We start from the raw sequence: 18973 nt of genomic DNA, 5'->3' as shown, positions 1-18973 counted from the left end.
CAGCATCAAGGAAGAGATAGAGACCATATCTAAAAGGTTTGATGAACTTGATGTGCCTGGCAAAGTAACTCTAAAGAGTAAACTTCGAGAAATTGCATACCCTGATCATAACTCTATGTGCCCTCCTCCGCAAAGGTCAACACTAAAGGTGCACCGAAGAAACCGATGAAAAGAAGTCAAAGATCCACAAAGCGTGATCCGTCTTACTGGGAGTATGTTGATGCTTTTCATTCTGTTCAAAGCAGTAACTCTCCAGTCAAACGCAATGCATCATGTTCTGAACCGCCTCAGCCAACAAGGATCATCCCGATGTTGGATCAATTTGCCCCATTCATTCAAGGTTTCATTCGTGACGTTGTGGATGTGAAAGCGAACAGTAACTGTGGATATCGGTCCATTGCCGCTTTTTTAGGTATGGGGGAAGATTCGTGGCCGTTAGTGCGTAATGAATTGATTAAAGAACTTGGCAGGTGGTCGCATGAGTACATGAACCTCTTCGGTGGCACAGAGAGATTTGAACAATTAAAGTTGTCCCTACATGTTGATGGGTTTTCGAAGGTATGTTTTAGGTTAAATTTTTTAATAACAAACTTTAAATTACTTACATGTGTATGTTTGGTTGATTCAGGTTAGTGTGGACAAGTGGATGGATATAACGGAGATGGGATATGTGATTGCATCACGGTATAACGTAATCCTTGTATCGTTGTCCCGACAACAAAACATGACATTTTTTCCTCTTAGAAGTCAATCACCACCTGATTCTTCTGGGAACCGCATAATATGTGTCGGTCACGTGTTTGGAAATCATTTTGTTCAAGTACATTGAATATAGTTAGTATAAAAATTATGCAATGACTTCGCTGGTTCATTTGACACGGTCGCCGCATGATATAATCTTTGTTCATGTACAACAGGTTTATTTGAAAGACCATTGTCCCTTACCGCCTCCAGCGTTGTTGTGGTCAAGCAATTGTTATTCTCAGGCAAAGCAATAAACAATTCCATATATTAGTAGAATGCAACAATACACAAGTTTGATGTCATTCAAAAGACACTATGTCGACCTAAATGAAGACTAAACATGCATTGTTTATGTAATTGTATTCATTATGCTATATAATTTGTTGTAACCCATTACTAACCAATTAATATTATTAAGTACTCGTTTGGTTAAGCAAGAAAATTGTTGGTCCAACAAAAATCATTTACGCGTGTAGCATACATCATTGTCATAATTGACAACACATAATGACATGCATGCGTATTAAAGTTTGAGCGCGATAACACATTGACTGACTTGCCTACACATTCTGAAGGAAACATAAACACGAAACATGTTCACGCATGTCTATTTTTTTGTAAACAAAGTTAAGCAATCGCTCGGTCACAACCATCTATATATATAGCAGACACGGCTAATAAATCACACATTATCTTGCTTTCAAATAGTCTCCCAATTCATACACAAAGTATGACATTTTTAGGAGAAACTAGCAGTCAGACGATTGTCAACTCAAGGTTGGCTTTCATTTTTCCAAATGGATCAATTATTCACAATGATACTAGCGTTTACTTCCAAACTTCAACTCCGGTGCCCATTCGAGTACCAAATAGCTGTGATTTTGCAAGCCTAAAAACCAGAATACACAATACCCTTCAGCTATCCGACAAACAATTTTTGGATGAAATTTACTACCAGAAGCCATTCACCGATACAAGTAATCAAATTCGCTTTCAGTGTATGAAATTGATAAATGATGACGATGTCAACACAATGTTAATGTGTTAATATGAAATTGAAAGAACACCATATGGAATAATAAACTTACTTGAACGCACTATGCCCCGTACTCATGACGCGATCCTGTATTACAACGGGAAATGGAACATGCCACCGTAGAACAAATTTGTTGGATGTGCGTTCACAGGAAAAAATCCTAAGAAATTTCAAATTCCTTCAACATGTACCATCGATGAACTGAAGAATTTAATAAAGCAAGTTGCACCTAAAGGGATTCCCCCTCTTGGAATTCACGAATCACAAACAGTAAGACGATTGTTTTTCCGCCAACCAGGTCACTTTGAGTATTCAGATACGCTTATAAAATATGAAATAAATGAGCTGAGGACCAATGAAGAACTGCTGAAGGTGTTAGTACAATCTAACTACTGGAAAAAATATGGACCAATAGAAATTTTAGCTGTCTTTACTAAATATGTTGTGAAAATCAAAGACGAGGTCACTAGACATCGCTAAACAACTGAATGCGATGTTTACTTTTTGCTTTTTCATTGATGTAACCTTCATCTGTTTACGACGTGTTTAATTTCCATAATAAAGTTGAATGTGTTGTTTCAATGGTCCAAAAAATTAATTGTTAGAAGAGTCGGATTCTTATTTTTTTTATTTTGTGGCTTTGTTTTTAGGTGTTATTTGACGGAACCGGGGAACGAGAATAATTTTTTTGGGTTCTTTGACGACCAAACATGAGAAATAGCCGCCCTTTATTGTCTCACGACACTGGCACACCCACGGAAAAAAATCCCAAACATGGGTACTTGAACATGAAAAAAGGTCGGATTCCTATTTTTTTGGATTTTCTGGTTTTGTTTTTACGTGTTATTTGACGAAACCGGGGAACGGGAATAATTTTTTTGGGTTCTTTGACGTCCAAACATGAGAAATAGCCGCCCTCCATTGTCTCACGACACTGACACACCCACGGAAAAAAATCTCAAACATGGATACTTGAACATGAATTTTTTTTAAAGTGATCTTTGTAGTATCTTATATGGTGATTTCATTGTCATGTATTTTTTCTTTTTAATATTTTTGTTTTGGTACGACCTTATTATTTTTTATATATAAAAAAAATATATTAGTAGTGTAAATTATGATCAAATCATAATTTATTATATATGATAATTACTTTAAATATCTTACTAACACATAATTATGAATTATGAATGATTTTAAAAACATTTATTTTTAATGTAATTCTTACGAACAAAACTCATGATTTTAGGTTCACTTCTTTTAAAAATAAATTTAAAACACTCGAAAACTTTGCTTAAGGACCACGATCAGAATCAGAATCCATACGTCAGTTAATATCATAAAATAATAAACTGTGCAAAACAAGTCAACTATATTAAACAAAAAACTGTAATAATTACAAATATTCATGTCAACTACAAGACAAAAAATAAATACAATAATCAATGGTTCATGCGGCGTCTCTGACCAGCCCTGACACTTCCATCAGCACTGGCTCCCCCTCTGGCGATCGTCAGGCAGTCATGCATAATCTCATATAACTCTGTGCCTGCAGTGACCATCCTAAGGTTGAGCACACGCTCCAACCTCTGTGCAATCGCCTCATATCCGTCGTAATCATCTTGTCACAGTCATTAAAAACATTTATTATAAAATTTAAAATAAATAACAACTCATCAAACATTAAACGTGCAAAAAATCTTACCACATGTGGAGGGGGGTCAAATGCCACTGGAACCTGGGGGCTGGGCGGCTGTATCTAGTCCTCAGGGTCTGCAGCTGGTGCATCTCTCGGCTGGTCACCTGCCTGGGTCGGTATCATGAATGAGTGAGATATGCGGAAAAACCACTCCATGTAATTCGCAGATACCTGCCCAGGCACTAGACAAAGCTGACCCGCAAGTAGTACGTGCTCCGCAAAATGCATTCACCTGTCATCTATATCATCGTGTGACAATCGAGCACTAACAGGCGACGGAGGGATGCTTTGGATGTAACCAAACCGTCGTACCACCCTCTCCGGTCGAGCTGTGACCACCATAGGACCCCATCTCCACTAACCTTGAAATGATGAAATCACCTCAAAGGCCCTAAACCCCCGATGCTCCGTGTACGGCAACCAGGACACATCTGTGATGGTCAAAGCATCACAACGTGCCCTGTAAGGTGCTCCAGTGATTCCCTTCATGTGCGCCTTCGACGTCAATCACCAGGAAGCACGTAGGGATGTCTCCTAGTATGTATCATCTGTCACGCACTGGTGCACACTAGGGAAGTGCTCATAGATCCAGCACTACACAATAAATGAGGTTAACATAACATAAAAACATGTTCAAATCATAATCGAACGTAACATATTAAAAAACACAAAATTTACCTGTAATAGTGTCAAGTACCCCGTAAGCTGTCGTGTGGTGGTCCTAGAAGCCTCATCTAACTGGTCATACATATGAACCAGTGCGGCAACTCCCCAAGCATAACCACCACTCTGAGCGAGGTCCCGAAAAGCGTCAAGGCGAACCACATGCACGTATGTTGCACTCTTATTAGCAAAAAGAGTGCAACCGACCAGGTGCAGCAGATAAGCACGAGCTGCTACAATCCACTGTCGGGTCTGACATCTCATCTCATAAATGTCTCGAACCCATCCTAGTCGTACATATGCTCCACGTGTCAGTTTTGTCTCGGCTCTAGCCTCCTCAGCAGACACCTCAAGCAACTTTGTCAGCAAAAATTTGGCCTCCTCCGTAGAAAGAGCATGAAAATTGTGCAATGCGCTAGTGATGGGCAAATGAAGGAGTGACGACAAATCATCCAATGTGATTGTCAACTCTCCTACCGGAAGGTGAAAGGTGCTGGTCTCACCGTGCCACCTCTCCACGAATGCAGATATCAGTCCAGGATCGCCAGCAATAACTGAACAATCGATCAGTGGACTTAATCCTGTGGCAGCAACCAGGTCTTCAATCTCAGGCACTGGCCTCCCAATCAGTGTCACCTTCCTCCCATGTGACACCAACTTCAAATCAGGACGTTCCTGATTTGAAGTACAAATTATACAATTATTAAAAAAAATTAATGACAAACAAATAAATCAACAATGATAAATAATTAACAAATTAAAATACCTGTCCACTCCAAACAGCATGTGCAACATGGTCCGCAAATGATGCCAGTACTAACGGGTCACGTGGCCCACCAGGGAATCCCTCAGCAGCATCATCAGCATCTGACCCCTCAGCACCATCAGCACCCTGTATATTTGCACGCATCTCAGGTGCCTCCGCAGCCAGATCAGGGACATCGCCAGTCATATCAGCAACGCCCTCAGCCATATCACGTGCATCCGCATTCATCTGATGAACTCGTTGCCTACGGGCTGAGGCAGTAGGCCTACGCCTCTCGGGAACATCAACTGCATCATGGTCATCATGTTTATCTCTGCCTACAAGTCTACCTATGACACGACTTAAACCTCGTGTTCTAGCCATGATCTGCAAATCATGTCGAATACGTATTTTTTTCGGTCAAAATATACACAACTTTCTTTATAAAAATAAAACAAATTTATTTATAAACAAATAAGACTAATTTAAATCAAATTATTTGAAAACATATACAACATAATTTTAAAAAAAAATTAAACAACTTTATTTATAAAAAAAACACAACTAATGTAAAAAAAATTAATTACTAAACATGCACAACTTAATTTAAAAAAAATTTAAATAACTTCATTTATAAAAAAAATACAACTAATGTAAAAATAATTAATTAGTAAACATCCACAACTTAATTTATAAAAAAACACAACTAATGTAAAAATAATTAATTAGTAAACATCCACAACTTAATTTAAAAAAAAAATAAACAACTTCATTTATAAAAAAAAACACAACTAATGTTAAAATAATTAATTAGTAAACATCCACAAGTTAATTTAAAAAAATAAACAACTTCATTTAAAAAAAACACAACTAATGTAAAATTAATTAATTAAAAAATATCCACAACTTAATTTAAAAAAAATAAACAACTTCATTTATAAAAAAAAAAAACACAACTAATGTAAAAATAATTAATTAGTAAACATCCACAACTTTATTTTAAAAAAAATACTTCATTTATAATAAAATAAACAACTTAATTTATATCATTTATAAAAAAAATAGTATTTTTAAAAAATTTCCAAAACACACACAACTTTATTTATAAAAATAAACAACTTCATTTATAAACAAAAAACACTAATTTTAAAAAATAAACAATAAACAAAAACAAACACAACTTCTTTTATAAACAAAAAAATAAATAATTTAAAAAAATAAACAATAAACAAAAACAGACACAACTTCTTTTATAAACAAAACAATAAATAATTTAAAAATTAATATTTAGTAAAAATACACAATTTAAATTATAAAAAAAACATGACATCAAAAACCCAAACCTCATTTTTTTATAAAATCTCAAAAACAAAATAATAATAAAAAATATAATAATAATTCATTTAAAAAAAACAAAACATTTTTTTTTTAAAAATAACAAACTTTCCGGAAGAACCACTTCTTCTGGAAACTTCTTCCGGAAATCTCAAACGTCTTCCGGAAGAACCCTTCTTCCGGAAAGTTTCCGGAAGAGGTGTTCCGGGAGACTTCCAGAAGAAGTAGTTCTTCCGGAAGACATTTGGTTGCTTCCGGAAGGACACTTCTTCCGAGATGTTTTCGGAACATCTTTCGAAAGTTCCGGAAGCCCCCTTTCCGCATTTTTTCCGGCGTCTTCTACTCTCATCTTTTACCCTAAGGTTCCACTACCCTAAGGTTACTATCCTAAGGTTCCACTGCTGAATCAATACTGGATATTAAAAGCAATGGAGAGTTAGGGAGACTAACCTCGAAGGCTCTTCGCGGAGAAGAAGAACAAGCTTGGCTCGCGGTGTCGCGGAGAAGAAGAAGAAGCTTGGCTCGTGGTGTCGCGGAGAAGAAGAAGAAGCTTGGCTTGCGGTGTCGCAGAGAAGACGAAGAAGCTTGGCTCGCGGTGTCACGAAGGAGCAGCAGGAATTGGAAGAAGAAAAGAAGCAGGAAGTGGTCTTCCGGGAAGAGGAGCGCGTTTTTAAATTTTTTACTTAAAGGGCAAAATGACCCATTCACTAAAATTGCTGGATGCACCTAGCATTTCCCAAAATTTCCCTATGAATTTGGTGAATATATTACAATAAAAAACAACACTTGATGTCTTCATTTTAGTCATCCCACTTGATTCTTGTATGTGAAATCCTCATATATATTATCACAATCACATTTCTTTTCCAAAATCTTCCACAATACTTCTCTTAACACTCGATCATTTGGTTTTCCAAATCAATAAAAATCACATGTAAATGAAGAAAATAAAATTCTCACGTGAGCTCAAAGGACTTCTTCAAGATGAACTATATAAACTGATCTTTCTAAAGTTAAAAAGCACTGTGGTTAACCACTGTCTGGAAAGAGGATTAGTAGAAAATACATGTTTTCTTTCGCTGTAGAAATTACATGCTGGCAACTTTCGCTATTGCTTTTTTCCCATTGTCATTATGTATATTTACATCAGTGTTCTGACTAAGTCACTATTTTCTAAGTCTGGGACCATAACAATCTCCGTGTTTTCATTTTCTTGTCTCACTTTGGCACCCACGTGATCCTTTGGAAGCACATTACAGTCGATGATGTGCCATACTGGTCTCTCCTCTTGAAACAATCTGCAGAACCATTGATAGCATAAAACTTCATTGTAAGTTGTGACTGGTGAGACAAAAACTTCGAAGAAAGATGGAAAGAGAGAGAGAGGACTTACGGGTGCTTGCATAGTGATGGACATTGCACTGTAAGTGCATACTTGCAAGTGGAAATCTCTGTGATTGAACTAATCATTGGTCTAGGTTCGGAGCATACAAACCTCACCTATATTAAAAATATGAAATCAGTATGATGAGGGAAGGGAGAAAAAGACCCAGATTTCTGCAATTTTTCATACCTCGGTCTCTCGTGGCTTATTTGTAAGATCACATACGGTGCCGTTAGTATATTGATGAGCATGATACCTGAACAAACATAATATGATTAAGTACTTGTTTTTATAACAGTAAACATAATGTGAAACCTTTTCTCCATGTTAACCCCATCCTCACACTTGTGAAACATTCAGTCATAAAAGGTACCTTTGAGATGCATCTTTTGACCGGGGATCTTTCAAAGTAGAAATGTCAGACAGATTTTCGTTAAATGCAGCTGTAGCCTCTGGATCATACGCTCCCAAGACAAACTCCTGGACAACCTGTGACAGAAAAATTTACACTTATTATCATACATGAATATATGATTTTACAAGTTTCTAATAATATAATAAAACAATTCCATGATTGTACAAATGAAACTGCTTAAAAGCAGTTCAATATAATTAAAAAAACCAAAAAATAGGTGTTCTGAATGTAGAATTTATATGAATGACTGACTTCTGCTACCAATAATCACGACAAGGATGGTATCGAGGAATTTGGATCCTCTCCTATTTCTCAGTAACACGTGCCCCATTATGATGAAAGACACAAATTTTATTATGGAGTGACCAACCTTGATTATGTTGGGGTCCACCAATTTCAGACAAGTGCACTGTATGTCTCTCTCATAAGTCATAAACTCATAATACAATTGTCTCCCATAAGTTAGTAAAATGATAGCATCAAAATCCCAGTAATGGTAATAAGATTGAATCTAGTCTGCTTAGAAAATTTGTGATAGGCCCCATTGTGAAGCATAGGAGGAGAGGAAATAGAGGGGCAATGGGAGTAGTGAAGGGATTAAAAGGGCTTAAGAAACCAAGGCTATTGGTGTAACAGAATGGACAGACAGCAAAAGGAGAATGGAGGAGGGGGAGGCATGAATCCTGGAAGGGATGAGAGGGTCCAATCTAAGTAAGGGATGTTATCTTTTATTTTGTTCTGCCATTTTCATTTTGTAAGCGAGCCTAGAGCCTAGCTCCATCCATTTTCATTCTCATTCTCATTTCTTATTTTTCCCAGCAAGCATTGTAACAGAGGACACTTCCTCAGATTTCATTTAATTCTAACATCAGAATTGTCTTCAATTTCTGGTTACTACCAATTAGATGCTCAACTCATGGAAAAGATAATATCGTTATTCAAACTGAATACAAGCCCAACTCCCAAAAAGCAGAAGCCAAGTTATAATGAGGATGGAGCAAAGAAAAGTTTAAACAAAGATCATGAAGAGTCAAAACTAAATGCAATCAAGAGGATACCTTATCATCTTCCAGATGTAGTTGCCGCAACTTCTTTTGATAGCAAAATTCATATGACCACCAACCTTCTTGCTGCGCATTCAAACAGCTAATGTAAGGAAATGATATACAATAATAGATGTCATATATTTAAAAAAGACTACTGAAAAATCATAAATTCAGACCATAAACTTCATGAATAATAATGAATATATCATCACTGGAAATAATTCAAATACTAACTCTGACAAAGCATGGACCCTTTAATACTTCTAGCAGTTCATCTGGTGTCTTCTGCTTAATCCTTTTCTCAGTTTCTACAATCATGCTGCTAATATTGTGTTGGATAACAGGCTTTCCACTTTTTTCCTTTTCCACTTTAGGTAAGTAACACATATATTTCTGTCCGGTTTTATCTGGCATGACTATAGATTCCTGATCATCATCCTGTAAATGAAGCATCAAAAGTTCTTATGAGAAGGCAATGGGATAAAAATATATAAAATTGACTATAACTACATCCTAGCAATATATATATATATATATATATCCAGTTATGTCCAGAGATTAAGAAAGGAACTTATAAGGTCCAGTGTGACCATTAGAGGGAGCTGTCAGTCTTTGGGTTTGATTGTACCAGATTGTTATAGAATTGATTTTGAAAGTACTGAGATTGAAATAACCAGTTTTGAAATAATTTGTTATGAAAATTAATGTATTCGTAAAAGATATTTTAAAAGTGAGTTTAGACTTTAGAAGAATTATTGTTCAGATGGTAAAGTAGAATCACTTTTGAACTGTAAATATAGATATGATTTTAAAACTTTTGTGGGTTCAAAACACGGAATCAATTCTATTCACCTTGAAAGCTAAAATTATTCCCTTCTTTCAAAATCAATTTTGCTGATAATAGCCTTTGGAGAACCACACCACAAAAGTTAGCCACTGTAGTTGGAGAACTCAAGACCTTATAATCACAATACTAGAATCCCCCCACACCTTACGATTTATATCCTAACTTTTGCTCACAACAAAATTCATTTTCTCAACCTCAAAAATTAACCAAACACAATGCAGTATAGCTGAATTTGCGTTGAAACAAGCAGGATATTAGATTCCTAATCTATCAAACAGAACCAGACACTCTTATTTCCAATCTCTTTGATAATCTTCAAAATAACACCTCCATTAAATTTGTACAGCCATAGTAGTTTCGATTCAGAACCAGTATTAGTAAAATGCACTGTAAATATTATTTCAGTCACGTACACACATTCAGTTTTAAAATAAGTTGTAAAAAAAAAAATGGAATGTCCAAGAAACACAAACTTATCTTTGCATCATAGTGCAAACTCAGTGAAAATCTCAATTCATTTCCAAGACTTAGGGTAAGTAATTTATAGAACATTCAACACTCACTTAAATTGCAACTAAAATCACCGAGCAAAAGATCACATACATAAAAAATGGCACAACAACAACACCACAACAGTTACAACTAAAAATATTATTATTATTATTATTATTATTATTATTATTATTATTATTATTATTATTATTATTAACACATTAAAAGGCTTACAGGGTGAAAAGGGAAATCTTCGGGATGAAATTCAATCTTGTATTTTGGTTCGCGAGAGCGGCCACCACCGCCACCACCAAATATGCTACCTGTGAAGATAATAACGAACAGAATCAAATAAATTGAAAACCTAACACAACAAAATTTTGAATTTCGGATTCATAACGCTTGATTTCAAAAATTGAAATTGAAACCCTAAGAAGAAAAGAGAGGAGGAAATGGTGAAGACCGATATGAGCGGGGAAGATTTGTTCGGAGGCATAGCTGAGAGAGAAGAGAATGAAGAACAGAAACAGTGCCCTCATCGTCTCGTTAAACCTCACGACGACGCAAACCCACTTCCGAGTTCCGACGAAAGTTCCTTAACGGTCAACGTTTACAAATCGGGACCAAGATCGCACACCGAATGTCGCAGCGTCCACGCCTACGCACCAATCCACGATTGCCACGTCACACAATGCCCTTCTCGATATTAGATTTGTCTAGGACACAACACAAATAGATAATATTGTTATTGGTTTTGTAGTGTGCATAATCATTTTTGTTAATACAATGTATTTACAATGGAAAACTGGTTTTACACTATTATTTACATATAAATCATACTTTAAATTACTTTTATACTAAAAGTCAATTAACTTATCGTATATACAATAAATTATGATTAAATAATTATGTAAAAAAATTTACACTGATAATGTATAATATTTTTTATACTCGAAACACACATAAAACATGTTATTTTGTTGATTGAAATTTAGTAAAAAGGGTTAAATAAATTTTAGTCCCTAAATATTTTAAAATTTGGATTTTAGTTCTTAAAAAAAAAATTAACTAGTCAAAGTTCCTAAATTTTTTCAAAATTCAAATTTTAGTCTCTAAACAAAAGTTTGAGTAGTAAAGGTCTTTCAAACTTTTTCATTAAGGATTTTAGTACAAAATCTTTTGAAAAATTTATTTTTAGTACTGAAATCTCATTAAATAAATAAAAATAATGGATTTAAACATTTGTTTAAGGACTAAATATTAAAATTTTTAAAAATTTGAAAATCTTGATCAATCAAACAAAAGTTTAGAGATTAAAAATCAAATGAAAGAAATTAAGCGATCTTGACCCGTTAAACTTTTGTTTAGGAACTAGAAACTAAAATTTAAGAAAAAAATTAGGAACTACTTAGTTAATCCTATTAAGAATTACAAAATTTGATGAATCCCTCTTAGTACAAATTTATTAAAAAAATCATAAGTTTTATTTTTAAAAAAAGCTAGAAACACACTATTGTCTTTATTTCAGTTTATGTGACGTTTTAGAAAGAGAAACAATTCCATTAAATATTTTCTTTTCAGATTTTTTTCAATAATATTGTAATAAATAATTTAATTAATGTATAAATTTAAATTTATAGTGAATAAATTAAATATAACATATAAGAAGATTTAACTCAATTGTTTAAATAATATGCGTAAATTATTATAAATTTTTTTATACTTATATTTGATTCCTACATATAAAAAATAAATAGCATACAACATATAATTTAGTTTATTATAACCTCTATACATACATACATACATACATACATATATATATATGGGAATGCTAATGCATATACTATTTTAGACAAAAAAAATATTTAGACAAAAAACTATTAAATTCTTTTGTGTGATGTTTAATGTAATAATATTATAATAATTTATGATTCAATTTTAAAATAAATATTTCTCTCTCCTCTTTTATTTTTATCTGTATTTAATTTTCATACATCATCATCCTTCATCTCTCATAAACATTAAATTATTGATCTCCTTCATCTCTCATTTATCATCAAAATAAAAATGTATTATGAAATTTGTGCCCTTGATATCCTACCTTTCCGGAGTTATCTTTGCCTAATGGGGAGAAGTAGGAATAGTGTCCGTAAGGGCATATGTTAACTGAACTTATGGATCTGAACCATGTACAATAATTTTAATTTAAACAGTATGTGTTTGAACAGTATTTTCTGGAAGCACAGCAGTCTGATATTTTAGTTGAAAGATACTGTAGCAGTAAGTCCCGTGGTTGAGAAAGGGCAGTAAGGCTAAGGTGTATTGTTCAAATAAAATATTGAGACATAATATACTGGTGGCTATAGGAGTAGTGTTCAAACTATATTGTCTGTTGAAAAAAAAAATCTTTTTCATTTATTCAGATCCAAGAAGTTCTGTAACATATAGCCTTATGGAAATATTTCTATGAAACCAAGTGAAGCAAAGATATTAGAGAATGTTATAATCGTGTCTAGACTATTGCGATCTTTTTCCCGTATCTCTTTTCGATCAAATTCCTCCTCATAATCTTCTTCAAGAAACTCCAATTTATTAAACGATCAAGATAACCAGACCCAAGAGGTCGCCCCCAAACACAATCTCTTCGATGAGGAAGTCAGATTCGAAGATATCAATCAAAACATGGATGACTGGAACATTCCAGAAATCCCTCAGGATCAACTATACGTTCCTGAAACAATTAAGGACAAACACAACTTTGATTACATAATCAAAACAGTAGAAAACAATATTCCTCTAGGACAAGATATAGGGGAAGAATTTCATTTACTTTCAAAAAATTCAATTTATGAACATAGCCGTAAGTATAAATATCTACACATCGGTTGTGTACAAGTAGCCATCAAGCCCTTAATTGATATGGGCATAGATGCAGCAGTTTTAATGTGTCTAAGAGATATTAGGCATAATCAATTTGAAGACTCCCTAATTGGAACAGTCGAAACCAGCCTAGGACAAGGTCCAATATATTTTAATTGTTATCCAAACAAAACAGTGAGTCTGATGGACAGAAACATTATTGATTCTCTGTTCTTAAACATCCACTTTCATGGTCTTGACATGAAAGAAGGATCAATCCCATCAGCCTTAATTTATAGGATCCAGTACAAGGTCATGAATACTTGTGCATCTAGAGTCTTGTTAAAACCTCAAAAGGAGAAACAACTTTGTTTATCACTGATATGACAAAGGCTAACGTTTCTCTCCCGAGAAAAATAAAATGGGATGAAGTAACTCTTCCCGAAAGATGGGTTATGGATAAGGCCACACCGTCTATTCCCCGACCCGCTCCAACCATAGAGCATATTAAGCAAGACAACTCCGGAAAGGTAGAGATAACCTTCAATAGGAGAAACTCTTTTTCATCAAGGATAGAAGCCTCTAGGTCTGAATATGAGTCAGCCAGAAGGTCTTTTTCAGTTAGAACCCGTTCAATTCCAGTAGGACTAACCAGATCTGAGTCACATAACCAGTTCCCTACTGTAAACCTCCAAGGATTAGACACTACTTCTAGCATACCTAGAACAACTTACAACCAAGAACAAGAAGACGACCAAAAGTCGATCCAATCCCCAACATACTCTTCTATGGAACCTTATGATGTTATCCGAAAACTTTAGCATTGATAAGGAAACCCTTAGGAAAGATTTTTATTCTCCGGAGAATGAACCTCAAAGGAGATGGTTTTTCCAACATTACAAGGGTACAAACAGAAAACAAATCCAAGACAAGTTCTACGAATTTGTTGAAAGAGTCAAAATTAATGTCCTTTTCTTTGATTGGTTTCATGCTTATGCCATCAGAAATGATATAGATTACCCTTGGAAACAAGACATCATAGGTGATCCAACAACAAATGTCATAACAAATTGGAAAGTGAAGGATGGTGAGTTAATCCAATCGGAATTACCTCCTGCAACACAATATCAACTACCGAATATCAAAGACAGTAACAATAAACCTGTCATGGCTATTCCATTCAAGACAAAAGATGTCAACGAGGAAGTAACCTCTAAAGACATTAAGAGCCTAATGGAACAGGCAAATTATACCAATAAATACTTACAAGCTTTAGGAGAAACCATTAAAACTAAGGTAGTTCCTAAACAAAAATCAATTGAGGAAGCTTCGCCAAGCATCCCCATTGAAAAACCTTTATTCAAACCTTTCAAAGTTAGTGAGAAGGCTAAACGAAAAATTAGGGAACTTAGAAAAACTAAATCCTTAATTGAAGGCGTAGGTGACAACCATAGTGAATTACTAAACAAGATTGGTAGTTTACTTAAAGTCATTCCAGATACTCCCCAAACCTCGGAAAATACTTCCAAAATGGTAACAAGAAGTACCTCCAAATTAATTAATGTTATTAATGAAGATAGTGACCAAAAATCAGATAACACAACTGAGATAGGATCAATGTCAGAAAAGAATATAAATCCAATTAATTCCAAACACTGGAAAACACCCTCCAAATTATATTATCAACGTCCGACTGCCCTTGATCTCCTATTAGAAGAAAGAGGTGAAAACAATTTTAAGAGTTTTAGTGCAAACAACATTTATGAATGGGACATAGATGCACAAACGGAGTATAATATCATGAATACACTCCAACATATGACCATGGTAGCTACGGCTTACCAAACCTCCCATGAGTGTTCAGAAGAAACCATTATAGATATCTTAGTGGCAGGATTTTCTGGACAACTAAAAGGATGGTGGGATAATTATCTCACTAATGAGGAGAAATAAAAAATTTACAGTGCAGTTAAGACGGATCTCAATGGAAAAGTCATTACTAATGACGATGATAAAGAGATTCCTGACGCTATTAACACATTAATTTTTACAATAGCTCAACATTTCATTGGAGACCCATCCTTGTGGAAAGATAGGTCTGCAGAATTATTATCAAATCTTAAGTGTAGAACCTTAGCGGATTTTAGGTGGTATAGAGATACTTTCCTAACTAGGGTTTACACAAGAGAAGATAGTCAACAACCTTTTTGGAAAGAAAAATTTCTAGCCGGTCTTCCCAGATCATTAGGAGACAAGGTTAGAGATAAAATTCGTAGTCAATCTGCCAATGGAGACATTCCATATGAAAACTTAAGCTATGGTCAATTAATTTCCCATGTCCAAAAGGTAGCCTTAAAAATCTGCCAGGACGACAAAATTCAGAGGCAATTAGCCAAAGAAAAAGCTCAAACAAAGAGGGATTTAGGTTCCTTCTGTGAACAATTTGGCTTACCAGCCTGTCCAAAACAAAAGAAGAAACAAACCCCTAGGAAAGAAACCTAAGATCATAAGCCAGCCAATAGAAGATGATTTTCAAAAAGAAGATACTCTCAAAAACCCTCAACCAGTAGAGAAACGGAAAATCCTAAACAAAAAATAAAATAAAAAATAACGTGCTACAATTGTGGAAAACAAGGCCACATTAGCAAATATTGTAGACTAAAAAAGAAGTTAAGGAACCTTAACCTAGAACCCGCAATTGAAGAGCAAATAAAAAATTTGCTTATAGAAACCTTGGAGGAAGAAATAGAAACTTCATCCTCCGTGCTTTCCGATGAAAACCTAAACCTAATCCAACAAGATGACCAACTATTATCAGCAGATGATGATGATGGGCAAATCAATACTCTAACGAGAGAACAAGATCTCTTGTTTGAAGCAATCAATTCCATACCTGACCCCCAGGAAAAGAAGGTTTTCCTGGAAAAACTCAAGAAAACATTAGAGGTAAAACCTAGACAAAAGGATTTTATCACAAACAACAAATTTGATGTAAGTAACATACTCAAGAGATTAGAAAAATCTTCAACCAAACCAACGACAATCCAAGATCTCCAAACAGAGATAAACAATCTAAAAAGAGAGGTAAAAAGAACTTCGTCAACAACAAGAAATTCATCAGATCATTCTTTCTCAGCTTGAGGAAGATAGTGATTCTGAAAGTGCCAACAACAGTGAGGAAAACCAACCAGAAAATTTAGAAGATGATATGTTTATGGGATTAATCAACAAGATTAAAATCCAAAAATTTTACATAAACATAAAAATAATTATTAATGATTTCGTTTTAGAAACAATGGCCCTATTTGACACAGGGGCTGATTCAAACTGCATTTTAGAAGGATTAATTCCTACAAAATTCTTTGAGAAAACCTCAGAAAAATTAAGTACGACAAACGGCTCAAAATTAAAAATTAATTTAAAGCTATCAAATGCAATCATTGAAAACCAAGGTCTTAAGATTAACACAAACTTTCTTCTGATAAAAAACCTTAAGAATGAAGTAATCTTAGGAACGCCCTTCATTAGAGCCCTGTTTCCCATCCAAATATCTAATGAAGGAATAACCACAAATTATTTAGGAAGAAAAATTATATTTAATTTTTCTACTAAACCAATTTCCAGAAATATAAATCTTATAGAAAATAAGATTAATCAAATTAACTTCTTAAAAGAAGAAGTATCTTTTAATAATATTCAGATACAACTGGGAAAACCCCAAGTAAAAGAAAAAATTCAATCTTTATTAAATCATATTGAATCGACCGTCTGTTCTGAATTGCCACATGCATTTTGGGATAGAAAGAAACATATTGTTGATCTCCCTTATGAGAAAGACTTTAGGGAAAAACAAATTCCCGCAAAAGCCAGACCAATCCAAATGAATGAAGAACTTCTTCAATACTGTCAAAAGGAAATCAAGGATTTGCTTGATAAAGGCCTAATCCGGAAAAGCAAAAGCCCGTGGTCTTGTGCGGCTTTTTATGTCAACAAACAATCTGAGATTGAGCGTGGAACACCCCGCTTAGTCATAAATTACAAACCACTAAATCAAGCATTACAATGGATTAGATATCCTATTCCAAACAAAAAAGATTTGCTTAACAGATTAAATTCTGCAAAGATATTTTCAAAATTTGATATGAAATCTGGATTTTGGCAAATCCAAATCCAAGAATCAGATAGGTACAAAACAACCTTTACTGTACCTTTCGGGCAATATGAATGGAACGTGATGCCATTCGGACTGAAGAATGCCCCTTCAGAATTTCAAAAAATTATGAATGATATTTTTAATCCCTATTCAAAATTTGTCATTGTCTACATAGATGATGCTTTAATCTTTTCCCAAAACATTGACCAACATTTCAAACATCTCCAAACCTTCATCCATATCATCAAACAAAATGGTTTGGCAGTCTCCAAATCAAAAATCAATCTTTTCCAAACTCGAATCCGATTCCTTGGTCACAATATATATCAAGGTACAATCATTCCTATAGAAAGGTCAATAGAGTTTGCTAGCAAATTTCCCAACCAAATCTTAGACAAAACCCAATTACAAAGATTTCTAGGTTGTCTAAATTACGTAGGAGAATTTGTCCCCTACTTAAACAATATTGTCAAGCCATTGCATGATAGGCTGAAGAAAAATCCGCCTCCTTGGTCTGACCTCCATACACAAACAGTTAAAGAAATCAAAGTCAAAGTCCAATCCATAAAATGTCTGTATCTTCCTATTCCACAGACATTTAAAATTGTCGAAACTGATGCTTCAGACATAGGTTATGGTGGCATCCTCAAACAAAGAGTCCATGGCCAAGATCATGTCATTGCATATACATCAAAACATTGGAATCCTGCACAATTAAAATATTCAACTGTTAAAAAGGATGTTTTAGCAATTGTTTTGTGCATTTCCAAATTTCAATCGGATTTATTAAACCAAAAATTTTTAATCAGGGTTGATTGTAAATCAACCAAAGATATTCTACAAAAAGATGTTAAAAACCTTGCCTCAAAACAAATTTTTGCAAGATGACAAGCAATTCTAAGTGTCTTTGATTTTGACATAGAATACGTCGAGGGCACCTCAAATTCATTACCTGACTACCTTACCCGTGAATTCTTACAGAAAAGTGGTAATGCCTCCTAAGGCATCGGGAATCTCCCTAAGGGGAGGAAGGAGTACAGGCAAAGGAGCCAGACTGGCTCTTCTAGAGCCAACCATCAAGAAATCATCAACCTTTTCTGGGTCACCAACCCAGGCTGGGTCATCTACCCAGAAAACCAATTTAGAAGGGTCATCAACCCAGATTGCCTCAATCAAACCTGAGCCATCCATTCAGGAATCTCCCAAACCGGCAATCGTCAAACAAACATCGGCCAACTATGCATGGCCAATTGAAACCCTTCAGGCCCTTCAAGACATGGGTCTAACCAAATTTCCAAAAATAATCAAAAAATCTTGGGCAGACATTGCCTCAGAATCTGATGATGAATCTGAATCAAATTTACAAACAATGATCCAAAATGCCTCAATGACCAAAACAGCCACCAATACTAAAGGAAAACTACCTTTAGCCAAGGCTCAAACACCACCTACCAAACAAACTAACAATTATATTTATAAAAATAAATTTACAACTGTTTTGCAGATGGAACCTGAATTTTGGGACAAAAATCCCTTCAAGGCGACGGCCAAG

The 18973-nt window shown here is 34.7% G+C and overlaps 1 protein-coding gene across 1 annotated transcript; it reads right to left on the bottom strand.

Moving 5' to 3' along the window:
• Window positions 1-7183: 7183 nt before the first annotated feature.
• LOC100792441 (protein OS-9-like) lies at window positions 7184-11131 on the bottom strand. Its single transcript, NM_001255432.3, has 8 exons — window positions 10870-11131; window positions 10641-10729; window positions 9302-9505; window positions 9080-9151; window positions 7980-8095; window positions 7796-7862; window positions 7616-7722; window positions 7184-7520 (listed from the first exon to the last, which is right to left on the bottom strand). Exons 1-8 carry the CDS (start codon window positions 10943-10945, stop codon window positions 7364-7366), a joined length of 888 nt encoding a protein of 295 aa, NP_001242361.2. The 5' UTR covers window positions 10946-11131; the 3' UTR covers window positions 7184-7363.
• Window positions 11132-18973: the final 7842 nt, after the last annotated feature.

Source organism: Glycine max, chromosome 9 (assembly GCF_000004515.6).
Source record: "Glycine max cultivar Williams 82 chromosome 9, Glycine_max_v4.0, whole genome shotgun sequence".
In the NCBI taxonomy this organism is placed as follows: Eukaryota; Viridiplantae; Streptophyta; class Magnoliopsida; order Fabales; family Fabaceae; genus Glycine; species Glycine max.
The sequence above is the reverse complement of the archived record's forward strand: the minus strand, read 5'-3'. Positions and strand labels throughout refer to the sequence as shown.